Source organism: Suricata suricatta, chromosome 1 (assembly GCF_006229205.1).
Source record: "Suricata suricatta isolate VVHF042 chromosome 1, meerkat_22Aug2017_6uvM2_HiC, whole genome shotgun sequence".
In the NCBI taxonomy this organism is placed as follows: domain Eukaryota; kingdom Metazoa; phylum Chordata; class Mammalia; order Carnivora; family Herpestidae; genus Suricata; species Suricata suricatta.
Genome location: NC_043700.1, coordinates 47889689 through 47903031, shown reverse-complemented (window position 1 = coordinate 47903031; position 13343 = coordinate 47889689). Strand labels below are relative to the sequence as shown.

Sequence of the window (13343 nt, the reverse complement as noted above, 5' to 3'; positions counted from 1 at the left end):
AACAACAGTGATCTCAAAAAAGAAAAACAAAGTTGGGAGGAATTGTGCTTACTGACTTCAAGACTTACTGCAATAATTTACAATTTGTTATTGGTATAAGAATAAACATAAAGACCAATGGAACACAACAGACAGCACAGAAATAGATCCACACATACATTCAACTGATTTTTGACAAAGGTGCCAATATAACTGAACTAGAGAAAGACTAATTTCTTGACCACTGCTGACCATTTTCAACAAATGGTGCTCTAACAATTGGATATCCATAGGGGGGAAAATAGGTCTTAACCCTTAACTCACACATACACAAAAATTAACTTAAAATGGTTCACAGACCTAAATGTACAAGCTGACACTATCAAACTTCCAGAAGAAAACATAAGAAAATCTTTGAGACTAAATTTAGGCATATTTTCTTAGGACATAAAAAATGTGAACTATAAAGGAAAAAAAAAGATAAACGTAACTCATCAAAATTAAAAACATTTCTTCTTTGAAAGAGAACATTAGGAAAATGAAAGTGCAAGCCTCAAACTAAGATATCTGTATATCCACATATTTAAGGACTTGAACCCAGAATATACATAGAACTCTTCTAATCAATAAGGGAAACAGCCTGATTAAAAAAACAATGGGCAAAAGATTTGACAGACATTTCACGTAAGATGATACATGAATAGTAAATGAGCATCTGAAAAGATGCTTAACATAATTAGTCATTAGAAAAATGCAAAATATAGCTAGAGTGAGATGCTATTACATATGCACTAGAATGGCTAAACTTAAAAGAGAAACACAAATATCAAATGCCAAGTTCGAAAGAGAATGCAAAGCCACTAGAAGTCTCATATGCTGCTAGTGGGAGTGCAAAATGGTCTAGCCATTTTGGAAAACAGTTTGACAGCTTCTTAAAAATTTAAACATATACTTACCACTAATCCCACAATCCCACTCCTCAGAAAACATATGTCCATGTAAAACTTTGGAGACAAATGTTCATAGCAGATTAATTCATAATAGCCCAAACCTGAAAATAGCTCAAATGCCCATCAATTAATCTGGGTAAGTGAATTTTGTTATATCTCTTCAACTGACTAGTATTCAGCATTTAAAACTTAGAAACTACAGATACATGTAACAACTCTAATGAATCTTGAAAGTATCATGCTAAGTGAAAGAAGTCACAAAAAGAAAGAAGTCAGGTATAAAAAAAAGGTACAAAACTATCCTAACAGAACGCAGATATGTGATTGGCAGGGACCTGTAGTGGGATGAGGTATGTGACTGCAAAGAAGCAGGAGAAAACTTGATGAAATACTGACAAATGTTTCATCTCTTGCTTTTGGTTATACCACTATATAAATTTGGTACAACTCAAGAGAACTCTACTCTTAAACAAATTATATCTGAATATAAAGTGATTAAACATAAAGAAAAAACCCACATTTCCCCTGAATACCTCAAGTTTGTGAGGATCAAATGATACAGTCAAATTTAGCTGAAGTTGACACATGTTGATATTAAAGGCTTTCTTAAAGGCCATAAGAATTTGAATGACTGTTTCACAATTTTACAGATGTCTCAGTTATCACTGCCCCCAAACTTGGTTAGTTTGGTTAGTTCAAGCTTCAGTTCCTTACCTAACTAAAGTTAGTAACTAACTACACACTACTAAATCTAGTGTATCTTCCTGACAGAATAAATTATTTGTAGCAACTGATGTCAAATCCTTTAAGATCTACCTATTAAGTAAACTTCAATAGTTAACAGGATAATTCCTTAATGCATAAAAGACCATATCTATGTTTACAAAAAATGTTATCCCTCAGAACTTTCTCCTGCAGTAAGTTATTTATAATATTGTCTGATGTTTCATATGGACTACAGCTGAACTTTAGACTTTGTTATTTTATCAGACACAAATACCTTCTGACTTTCTTATTAGGGTATTCTTGTCATTCATCCCTGTCCCCCTACCCTTTTATTTTATTAAATACAAAGAAAATTAACTTGGGTTAAGTAAGAAATAGTTTATAAAACTGCTGAAGGCATATACCTCAAGTACAGATTTCCCTTCATAATCTCAGGAAATTAGAATTAGGGAGAAACAAAAATGAAAATTATCAATTGGGGGAAAAACATATTTCTGTCTAACCTTTTAAAGTTACTTTTGTCAAAGCATATGGTAGAATAAAAAATTTTTAACATAATTTCTACTTTAAATACAGGTGGAAGAAAAATCTTCTTACTTGCCAACCAACCTTCATAACTTAGACACTAAAAATGTATGGTCCTATACCTTGCGTTTGAGATGATAAAAGCCCTGGTAGGACAGTTATTTCAAGAATTGCAGAAAACTGATGTTCGAACAACAAATGTATCCTCTGAAATTATTTTCACCCCAATTTTTCACTTGGCCATCACCAAAGTGAGAAAATATGAGTATGCAGATATAGAGGCTGGATCTTTTTTTTCATGGAAAAAAAAATGTTATGTGTTGTGTTTATAAGAACTGAAGTCCATTCAAAGATCCGAATAAATAAGTTTTTCTCCTAATAAATAAAACCTCTAACCTTCTTCAATTTGGAGACAAAAGTTACATCTCAAATACAGAAATTTACCTTTTTTGTAGACAGATAGTTGCCTTCAAATTAGAGCTCTACCTAAAACTAGTGAAATTCATTAGATAGGAATTGATAAAATCTTGTCAAATAAACCAATTAACTATATTTGATTATATGACAAGAGGACAATTCTATAGTCTGTGATTTATGTCCTATCAACATTGCTTTTCTAATGTAGATATAAATTCTACTTGTTTATAGCAACTTTATTCATAACTGCCAAAACGTGGGAGGCAACCAAGATGTCCTTCAGTAGGTGGACATCCCAAAATAAACTGTGGCATATTGAGACAATGGGATACTGTTTAGCGCCAAAAAGAAATGAGCTAGTAAGCCATGAAAAGATCTTAAGTAATCTTAAAAGCATATTAATAAGAGGAAGATGCCAACGTGAAAAGGCTACAGACTATATGACAATATTCTGGAAGAGGTAAAACCATGGAGAAGAGAGTGGTTGCCAAGGATTAGCAGGAAAGAAGGGAGGGATGAATAGGCAGAACACAGAATTTTTAGGTAGTGAAGCTGTAGTACCATATTATGATACAAAATGGTAGACGATTGTCATTATACATTTTTCAAAACCCCACAAACGTACAAAACCACTTGTATGTACTGTGAAATATGGACTTTAACAATGATGGTGTCAATGTAGGTTCATACATTATAATAAATGTAGCACTTTGGTGCCAGAGGCTGATAGTAGGGAGGCTGTGCATGTTTAGGGGACGGGAAGTAAAAGGGAACTCTACTTTCCACTCACTTTTGCAGTGAACCTAAAACTACTCTAAAAAGTGAAGTCTATTTTTAAAAAAGGTGAGGCAAATCACAAGAGACTTTTGAATGCTCAGAACCAACTGAGGGCTGAGGAGGGAGGGGAGAAGGGGAAGGGGTTGATGGTCATGGAGAGGGGCACTTGTGGGGAAGAGCATTGGGTGTTATATGGAAACCAACTTGGTAATAAACTATTTAAATGAAAAAAATTAATAAAAAATAAAAAGACATTAAAAAAATAAAAAAGATGTTTTTATTTTTACACCTTGGTTGGTTTTTAGTATCTGGTACGAAGTTCTCTGATTAGGGAAAGAATCAATATACCTTTGTAAAGAAATTATTATAATTATATTGAATATGCAGTGTTTTCATTTTAAAGATAAGCTTGAAAAAGGAAATGATCTAAGTACAGTTGAAGCATTTCTAAAACTGGTTCAAAGATTCTCTTTATACAAATTCTTATATCTTGGGAATCAGAGTCACTAATGTATGGGTAAGATCCACACTTTTTAAATGTACTTAGTTTAAAGACAGACAGAATTTGCTAACTAGAAAAGATATTTGGAAATATTAGGTCAAAGCCCCTCATCTTAAAATAAGGAAAACTAAGAAGCTCAGAGAAGCTACATGATTCTCCACAGGACCCAAAGACTACTGAATATTTAAGACAGAAGGACTAGAATTTTGATATTCTAAAGTTTCATGTTTGTCTTTTCATTATACTACTATCATTCAAGAAAACAAAATTATGATTTCTTAAAAGACAGAGATGCAATTTTTTTTCTTCCACTTTAAGAGGCTAAGTAAGAATCCAATTAGTATATTTCTCTGGCTAGTAAACACTCACTCAAGCTCTGCCCACTTACTCATTTATTCTGCCTGCTTGATTTTTCCCAGAGGTCATATAAAAAGAAAATCATGTTTTAAGAATTCTAAAAGCCAAAGATAATGTTTTACCATGAAAGTGAATATAAAACCCATGTGTGCGTTATTACTAAAGCAAGGGCTAGGCTCCCCATCCCACCATTCTTAGTCAGAATTTAGAATCTTGCTCAACCTCTTACAGAGATAAAAATCCACCCTTAGTGGGAGCAGCTGTGACTCTGTGAAAAAAGCTACAAATAACATGCTGGGAAATTCAGCAGGCCTACTGTTATTATATCCTGTTTATACTGTCATTTTTCCTATCAGTAGGATATTATTTATACAGACCCCACCCATGAACTTCTTGTTTATCTTATTATAGAAATCCTCCAAATCTATAAAAAGAAGCCTCTGTATTAGTTTTTGGAACAAGCACATGTGTTATAATTTTGCACCTCACTACACATTTTTTATTTAGCATTCTCTTTTGTTATGCCCTACTCATTCTCATTTTTATCTCAAGGTTGATTTCATTTCATTATTTCACATATTAGAATTGAACTTAACTTTTTTTTTAATGTTTTATTTATTTTTGAGAGAGAAAGAGAGCATGAGCAGGGAAGAGTCAGAGAGAGAGGGAGACACAGAATCTGAGACAGCCTACAGGCTCTGTAAGCACAGAGCCTGACGCAGGGCTCGAGCCCACAAACCACGAGATCATGACCTGAACCAAAGCTGGATACAAACCAACTGAGCCACCCAGGAGCCCCTGAACTTAATTTTCTAAAGACTCCATAACAGGACACAGATTCTGGGGCTCTACATCTTTAAATGTTTTATTTATTTTGATAAAAAGAGAGACAGAGCATGAGAGGGGGAGGGGCAGAGAGAGAGAAGGAAACACAGAACCGGAAGCAGGCTCCAGGCTCTGAGCTAGCTGTCAGCACAGAGCCTGATGCAGGGCTAGAACCCACAAACGTGAGATCTGACCTGAGCCGAAGTCGGAGGCTTAACCGACTGAGCCACCCAGGCACCCCAAGGGGCTCCACATCTTAAACTTTATTTATACCTAGATTTCATCAAGTAGAGATTCTTCTAAGATACACTTCACTAATTTGTTTAAAGACAACAAAGTGTCTACATCAAGATCAGGTACCCCTAGTGAGTGAGTCCTACAAGCCTAGAAGGCTTCCTTATGTAGGCTACTTTATTTCAGGTATGCCAATTATGACGGACAAGCTTTCAATGGATTCTCACTAACTAGATTCTCTAGTTGGATCTCTTTTCTAGAATGGAAAGCCCTGTCCCTGAGTCTAGTTTGATGGATGGATGGGCCGGGTGAAAATGTAACACAATAATACACAAGAAATACATGAATTCGCTAAGTAGATCAATGGGACAATGAAGTTATCTTGTTATAATCATCCTCACTCCCCTGGCTTATGCAAATAACTGAATTCAAGCAGCTAAAAGAAAGATGCAACTTCCTTAGGGGCAGAAATTCACACAGCATTTGTTGAACAAATAATTATTTTTGGAGACGGAACATCACTGGACAAAGTTAATACTGGGTAACCTTTCATATATTCAGCTTGCGTCAGCTTCACTAAAGCTCCCTTTACCCTACAAGACAGCACTACAAGGCAACTAGATTTCATGAAATCTTCAGAAAGCATGTATAATTAATGCTAGACTCTTTGGGAATGTGTAAGAAAGATCACTGACTTTTTTTTTTTTTTGCTTTTTAAAAAAACGTTTGTTTATTTTTGACAGAGAGGAAACAGGCATGAGAAGGAAGGGGCAGAGAAAAAGGGAGACAGAGGAGCCAAAGCAGGCTTCGCACTCATAGCAGCAAGCTCCATGCAGGGCTTTAATTCATGAACCATGGGATCATGACCCTAGCTGAAGTCAGACGTTCAACTGACTGAGCCACCCGCATGCCCTGAAAGATCGTTTGTTTTAAAGAACTTTTCTCTAAAATGCATAGCTGAAATGAGGCATAGTACCTAAGGATGGTGAACTTAGTGTAACTGATTTCATACAAAAAAAGAGAGGTCTAGAAGCACCTGGGTGGCTCAGTTGGTTGAATGTCTGACTCCTGATTTCGGCTCAGGTCATGATCTCATGGTTCGTGGGATTGAGCCCCACATCAGCTCTGAGCTGACAATGATGAGGATTAGGATTCTTTCTCTCTGCCCTACTCCCACCTCAAAATAAATAAGAAAATATTAAAAAAAAGAGAGAGATGGACTAAAATGATCAAAGAAGCCAGAATGAGGATAATAATTGAAGTAAAAAAAATTTTTTTAAGTTTATTTATTTGGAGAGAAAGAATGAACAGAACGAGAGGAAGAGAGAGAATCCCCAGCAGGCTCTGCACCATCAGCACAGAGCCTGATGTGAGGTTTGAACCCATAAACTGAGATCATGACTTGAGCTGAAATCAAGACCCGGATGCTTAACCAACTGAGCCACCCAGGTGCCCCAAGGTAATTTTAATATACAGAACTTTATAAGGCTGAGGTATGAAGGGGAAAAGCATACTAGGCACAAACAATGATTTGTAAGCATCCAAAGTGGGAGAATTCTGAAAATGGTGAGTATCTAAATTTAGCTAGGGAGAATACTGAATAAAAGATGGCAGTAAAAAGAAGCTGGAGTCAGACTATAAGGAGTTTCATTTTTCAGACAATGGAGAACCATTAAAGATATGTGATCGAGAGAAAATGTGCTCAAGCTTTTGGAGTAGGAATGAAGAGGAGGAAGAATCAGTTGGATTGAGGTTGAAACAGGGGAAGAAGTTTTTAACAGTATCAAATCTTATGATTATAGAAGTAAAAGGTCATGTGATATAATAAATAATAAACATGTAAAAATATTTTCAGAACCACAAGATGGCATTATGAGGACTCTTACTGAGTGGGGCAATGTTAGAAATATGCCAGTCCATTGATTAAAGTTAGGAAAGCATATCAATCTCCTAGAATAGTACTTCTCAAAACCAAATTACCTGAGGATCTGGTTAAGATGAAAATTTTGATTCAGGAGGTTTAGGGTGGTACTCTGTATCTTTACATTTCTAACAAGCTCCAAATAATGCTGTTCCATGGACTACATTTTAAGTACCAAGATGCTAAAACACCTTTCGGTTTCCCATTCCAAAAAGGCAATACTACTATGTTTAATACACTATGCTATAGCTATTCCTTTTAGATAGTCCTAAGAAATTCCTTTTAATGGCATTTTATTATAATTTGAATCAATGTCAGATAGGTTTCATAAGCTACAATTTTTATTTTTTTAAGTTTCTTTATTTATTTTGAGAGAGAGCGTGCGCACATGAGTTCAAGTGGGGGAGGGGTAGACAGAGTGGCAAAGAGAATCCCAAGTAGGCTCTGCACTGTTAGCATAGAGCCCGACGCAGCACTTGAACTCACGAACTATGAAATCATGATCTGAGCCAAAGTCAGACACTTTACTGACTGAGCCACCCAGGTGCCCCAAAAGCTACTATCTTAAAAATCTAAGATGACTCAAGATTCAGGGTATTCAAGATCCTCAAAAATATTTCCACCTGTAAAGAAAAAATCAACTCTACAATACTGTTCCATAATACTACAGTTTTATTCTTTTTTGTAGGTTGGCAAACTAGAAGATACTATTGTTTCTAATCTTTCAGAACAAAGTAAAAGCTCTGAAAAGGCAACACTCTGTCTTTTTATAGAAAGTGCACATCAGTGAGTTCTGGTAAAGCCCATTTAACTTACCCTTACAATGCCCTTAGCATATTCCTTAATCCTTGAAGATGAAGGTAAAAATGTATTTTAAATATTCTACTGAAAAGTACAAAAATTAAATTCACACATTATCCTTCTATTTAAGATTTCTATATGGAAGGATATGGCTTTTTAATTAGAACTTTTACCATGAATAGAGGCATCATTTATAAAAGTATATTACTAGTGCTATATATTATACACACATATGTATTAAGATTGGCTGGTTCTTGGGATGAAATTTAAGACTTCTATTAGATTCTTAGGGTGAAATTTAAGACTTCTGAAATACCAAGTTTTATTTTTAACCATATTGATGGTCAATAGCAACATTTTAGGTAAATTAGCTTCAATAAATATCGATGTCTAGAGAACAGAAATGATATCTTAAAACTGGAAGGTATTATGTGATTAAATCCAACTAATCTGAGATGCTAAAAAGCCCCAAGTCATGTAGCTGCTAATGGCATGTCAAAAAAGAAGGGGAGGGGGAAAAACTAATTTTCAAATCCATTAATGTACAACATACAACAACATACCAACTACAAAATGTAGTTACAAGAGTTTCTAGTTCCTCTAACGACTAAGGCATAGTTGAGTTTATATTAAGGTCTTATAAATCACAAATATCCAAGAAAGAAAGAATACATACCAACAAAGACAACGTGCTACCCCCAAATTTAAGAACTCCATAAAAAACGTAATCTGAATAGAGAATGACACATATACACCACATACTTGAGATGGGGCTGCAGTGGGTGGGGAATGGATGAGATAAAGAACAAAGAGAAGACAATGAATACTCTTATCTTCTCTGTAACAGTTTGAGGAGAGCTTTCACATATAGAAAAGAGGTTAAAAAAACCTTCCTTTACTCTCATGGATAACTTTTTAATTGGTAAAATCAAGAATCAGGAGGACTGCAAAGTTTTAAAAAAAATATGAAATGTACATAGCAGTTGGATGTGCATGTGTCATAAGCTCTGTCACAGTTACAAAAAAACCAGAGAACCCTTTTTTAGCCATAAAATGGGGAATTTTGTGCTTATCACAAATGCTGTAAAATTTACTAGCACCAGTAAAAAAAAAAAAATCACTGGAGAAGTTCCATATCAGAGACAATGGGTTTTAAATCATAGGCATACATTATTATGCCTAAGTTGACAGGTCTGCACTGCAATGCAGAAATGCAAGCAATATTCCAACATCTGCACCAGAAGGCAGAGATTAGACATGATTCCAGAATAAAGGGCTCTTTAGCTCTTACCTGTTACCTGTGCAACAACTGCTTGGGAAATCCTCCGATTGGCAAGAAAGGCTTTGATTTCCTCTTTTATCACACTGCTGTCCCTCCTAACAAAAACAGAAGACAAGACCAACAATGTATGTTGAAGGTAGAAATCCTCATCTTTGCTAAGAAAGGTGAAGCAGAGAGGTGGGGAGAACACAGAAAGAAAGGACACACAAAAAAGGTAACAGACCAAGCTTGTGTGAAAATATGAAATTAAAACAAACCAAGAAACACCAAATATTCAAGTCCTAAAACATCACACCATCAGACAGACGCGTTAGTGAGTGCCACAGTAGATGTAAGTCTCACACCAGAGGACAGTTAATCGCATGCTGTGTGTAATTCACATTAGGAACAAGGCTGCCACATGGTACACACTAAGTTTCACTACTGAGGAATGAATATACCTTACACAGAAAGAGATCCTAGAAAACTAAAAGCAGTAACAACGACAAAAATCAGTTGTGAGTAGGTTGTGGGCTCACATGTTAACTATGTAACTGCATAAGTAATGTTCATGTCAAATCTTTTTGTTAAAGGAACAGAAATCATCATTCTTACAACTGCTAAAAATATTAGCCATTTTGAGAAATTTAATTTGCCTTTTTCCTGTGCAAACCAAAAAAAAATTTAAGTGGGATGAAATGAATATAGAATTTTAATATAAAAAGCAATCATTAATTTCCTATTATATGTAATATACAGAATACTTAAAACCATATTGTGTCCCTGAGATTACATATGATAGACCTAATTTTTCCTCCACTAAGACAACACATTCTCAAAAGACTAGACATTTACTAGAATAACAATGAAAGGCAAGACTTCTATTTCTCCACCACAACAAATACTTAAGTAAAACTTATACTTAAACCCTTAAAACCAACCAATTTCTCTTTGCTTCATTTTCAAAAGGATTACATTAATAAAGCACTGATCTTTGATCAAGCTCAAACAAGTGGTCATTTTTAGTCTCACACAGGGTGAGTAAGCTATGACCAAATCTAGCCTCCCATCTGTTTTTATACAACCTACAAGAGCTAAGTTAGAATGGTTTTCACACTCGCAGTCATTATTTGATGACAGAGAACATTAACTCTGAACATGAATTAAGCAAAGTATTATCTCCTCCTCACCCAAAATCCCATTTTTCTACTGGTAGGCTTATGTTTTAAAAACTATATTCAATATTGAATTTTGCCAATAAAAATCTGTGACCTTTTTGTTTTCTCTTAGATGTAAATATTAAGTATAAAATAAACATAAGTGTATTATATCCTTTATTTTGCCTCTTGGCCACAAAGTGTAAAATGTTTACCATCTAACTCTTTTCCAGAAAAAGTCAGCTGAACCCTGATCTAAGAAAAAGAGATCATGAAATCTTTATAGATCATCTTGTAAATGAACCACAAACTTCCAAACTTCTTATAGGAGCCCAAGTCTCTCTAGAGATTATGTGGAGCAACAAAAGAAAAGATCCTACCCAAAAATAATCAGTTGTGATTTAACATAGAGCAGATATTTTAGCCCTTTGGTGAGAGGCGCTATACACTGTGTAAGTGGATCCCAATGCTCCCTTTCGGGAATTTTAGAAAAGAGCAGAGGAGTTAATAGTAGGGGCAAGTTTTCCATCTGAAGCTCTACTGTATATTCCTGATCTACTGGTTAGAAATCCCAGTCAAAAAGATTCCTCAAGAAAAAAAAATAGCAGCCTAATCCAATACTTAAAATTTCTCATACTCCTCTAGATTCTGATCTAGGTACCAACTAGATTCCCTCCAAAATGCCTATTCATATTGGAAGTTATTTCTTTGAAAAACATGCATTCTCATTTGATTTAAAAACTATATATCTGAAAGAAAAAAAGCACAGTACATTTAGATACATTTTAAAGTCAAATAAAATAAACTGCTCTGTATATTACAGGTATTATAGGCCAAACGGCTCTCAAAATCCACCAATAAATAGTTGCATAAGGGACAATTTCAGCAGCATGAATTTGCCTTATGTAAATAAAACAACCAAATCATTTGGTTTCTAATACAGCTTCAAAATCAATCTGAAAAAATTTAAATAAAGCACTGCATTGCAATGTATAGAATATCCTTCCAGGAAAGTGTAAAGTGAGTTTAAAAGAATATTTATTAAGGTTAAATAAAAAACATGCTTTTGTGGGAAAAATAATTAAATGGTATTTTCTTGACTACTGATTTAAATTGGAATTTAAATCAATTTATTTTAAATCAAATTCACCTAGAGTAGACCCTAAATCATAAAGAGGAGATAACATTCCATTATTCCAATAGGAAATATCCAGTTTGTGAATTATTCACAGCCTTGCAGTATGATATTATCAAGGACTGCAGCAAGACAAAAAGAACTTCAAAATGTCTGTAAAACAGCAGTAATTCATTTAACCTCTCACAGACTTTATTTTTAGGTACTTCGCAATATCCTAAGTATCTAGTTAAAGTAAGTTTAAAAAAATATAATAACAAAACCTCTTTTGTTAACTGCTTTACTGGAGAGAAGCTTTTTCAAATTGAAGAAAAACTTAAGACTTAAAATATAAGGATATGCTTGGGCAAATCATTTAATAAAGTTGGACCCTGGTTTCATCATCTGGTAAAATGAGAACATTAATATCCTCATCACAAGACTTTTAAAAATTTTCTCCAAGCATGAAATTTAAATTTAAATAAAATGTAGTATTAAATGTATATATACATGTGTATACGTGCATAATCTAAATATAAAAAATTCTTCAATGAAAAATTTTCTGAAACTGTAAAACCATTAGATAAACAATGACTATTATTTTATAAAACTCCAGAAAGAATCCTAAGTAAAAAAGAAACAAAGGTTGGGGCACCTGGGTGGCTCAGTTGAATAAGTGTCCGACTTTGGCTCAGGTCATGATCTCATAGTTTGCGAGTTCAAGCCCAGCATCAGGTTCTGTGCTGACAACTCAGAGCCTGGAGCCTGCTTCAGATATTGTGTCTCCCTCTCTCTCTGCCCCTCCCCTGCTCATGCTGTCTCTTTCTCTCTCAAAAACAAACAAATGTTAAAAAAATTTTTTAAAAAAAGGAAGAAACAATGGCTCTGCTATAATGACCTACGACTGAAGTAAACATCTATATCAGGTACTTTAATGTACCATGGAAAGATTTAGGCACAAGCAGTGACATGTTTAGTTGGTTTCACTATGTACAGGTATCCCCTGCTTTCTGAAGGTTCACATTATGTCACTCCACTTTTATAGAAGAGCTACATTAGTATGGTAATAGTATTTTTTGGTAAAAGTAAAACTCTCCTTCGGATTTGGGTTAGTGAAAACAGGTACTAATGTAGGTCCTTCCTAAAAGTGCAGTGGTATAACTCAAACTTTCAGGTGGCAGGTATGTATTTTCAAAATAGTCATTGTATTCAACTTTCATTTTGTCCAGTTCTCTTATGTATTTCAAAGGCCTCCATTATACAGCATTAACTATACTCTTTAAACTTTCACATAGTCCCCCTCATTCAGTCTTTTTTAACAACAAGCCTCTCCTACTGTCCACATTGTAACTCTGAAATCACCAGTTTCTTGGTGTGAAAACTCTTTTGTTTACTCCAAATATAATTTTCTTATACTCTTCTATTGCCTACATTCTGTCTTTGTTTGATATTTTTCATCCTCTTTAAAGAGAATGAATCCTTTTCTTCACTTCCATTTTTTAAAAAAGAACTAATTTTTTTCAAGTTTTAATTTTAATCACCAAGTGCTTATCATGATTCACTTCTCTTATAAAAATCTCACATTCCTCATGATTTGTATTCCTCAAGTCTTATGAAACTAAAGTGAAATATAAGTTGGTCTTTCTTTGATGCCATGGCTTACTTCCAAGATAATCTATCTACCACTCTGTTTATATCAAACCACTTAACATCCTTCTCATCTCCTCCTACTATCTTTTCCAAATTACCACCACGCTGAATTCATCTATCTGGGTGATTTCCACGTGAGGATTAAAT

General features: G+C 34.5%; 1 protein-coding gene across 6 annotated transcripts in view; it reads right to left on the bottom strand.

The window, feature by feature from the left end:
- HMBOX1 (homeobox containing 1) overlaps positions 1 to 13343 on the bottom strand; it is a 176798-nt gene that overhangs the window by 70244 nt on the left and 93211 nt on the right. For all 6 annotated transcript variants that reach the window (XM_029938468.1, XM_029938486.1, XM_029938474.1 and 3 more), the window contains exon 4: positions 9306 to 9391. In XM_029938468.1, coding sequence (XP_029794328.1) covers positions 9306 to 9391 — 86 coding nt within the window. The remainder of the gene's footprint in view (positions 1 to 9305; positions 9392 to 13343) is intronic.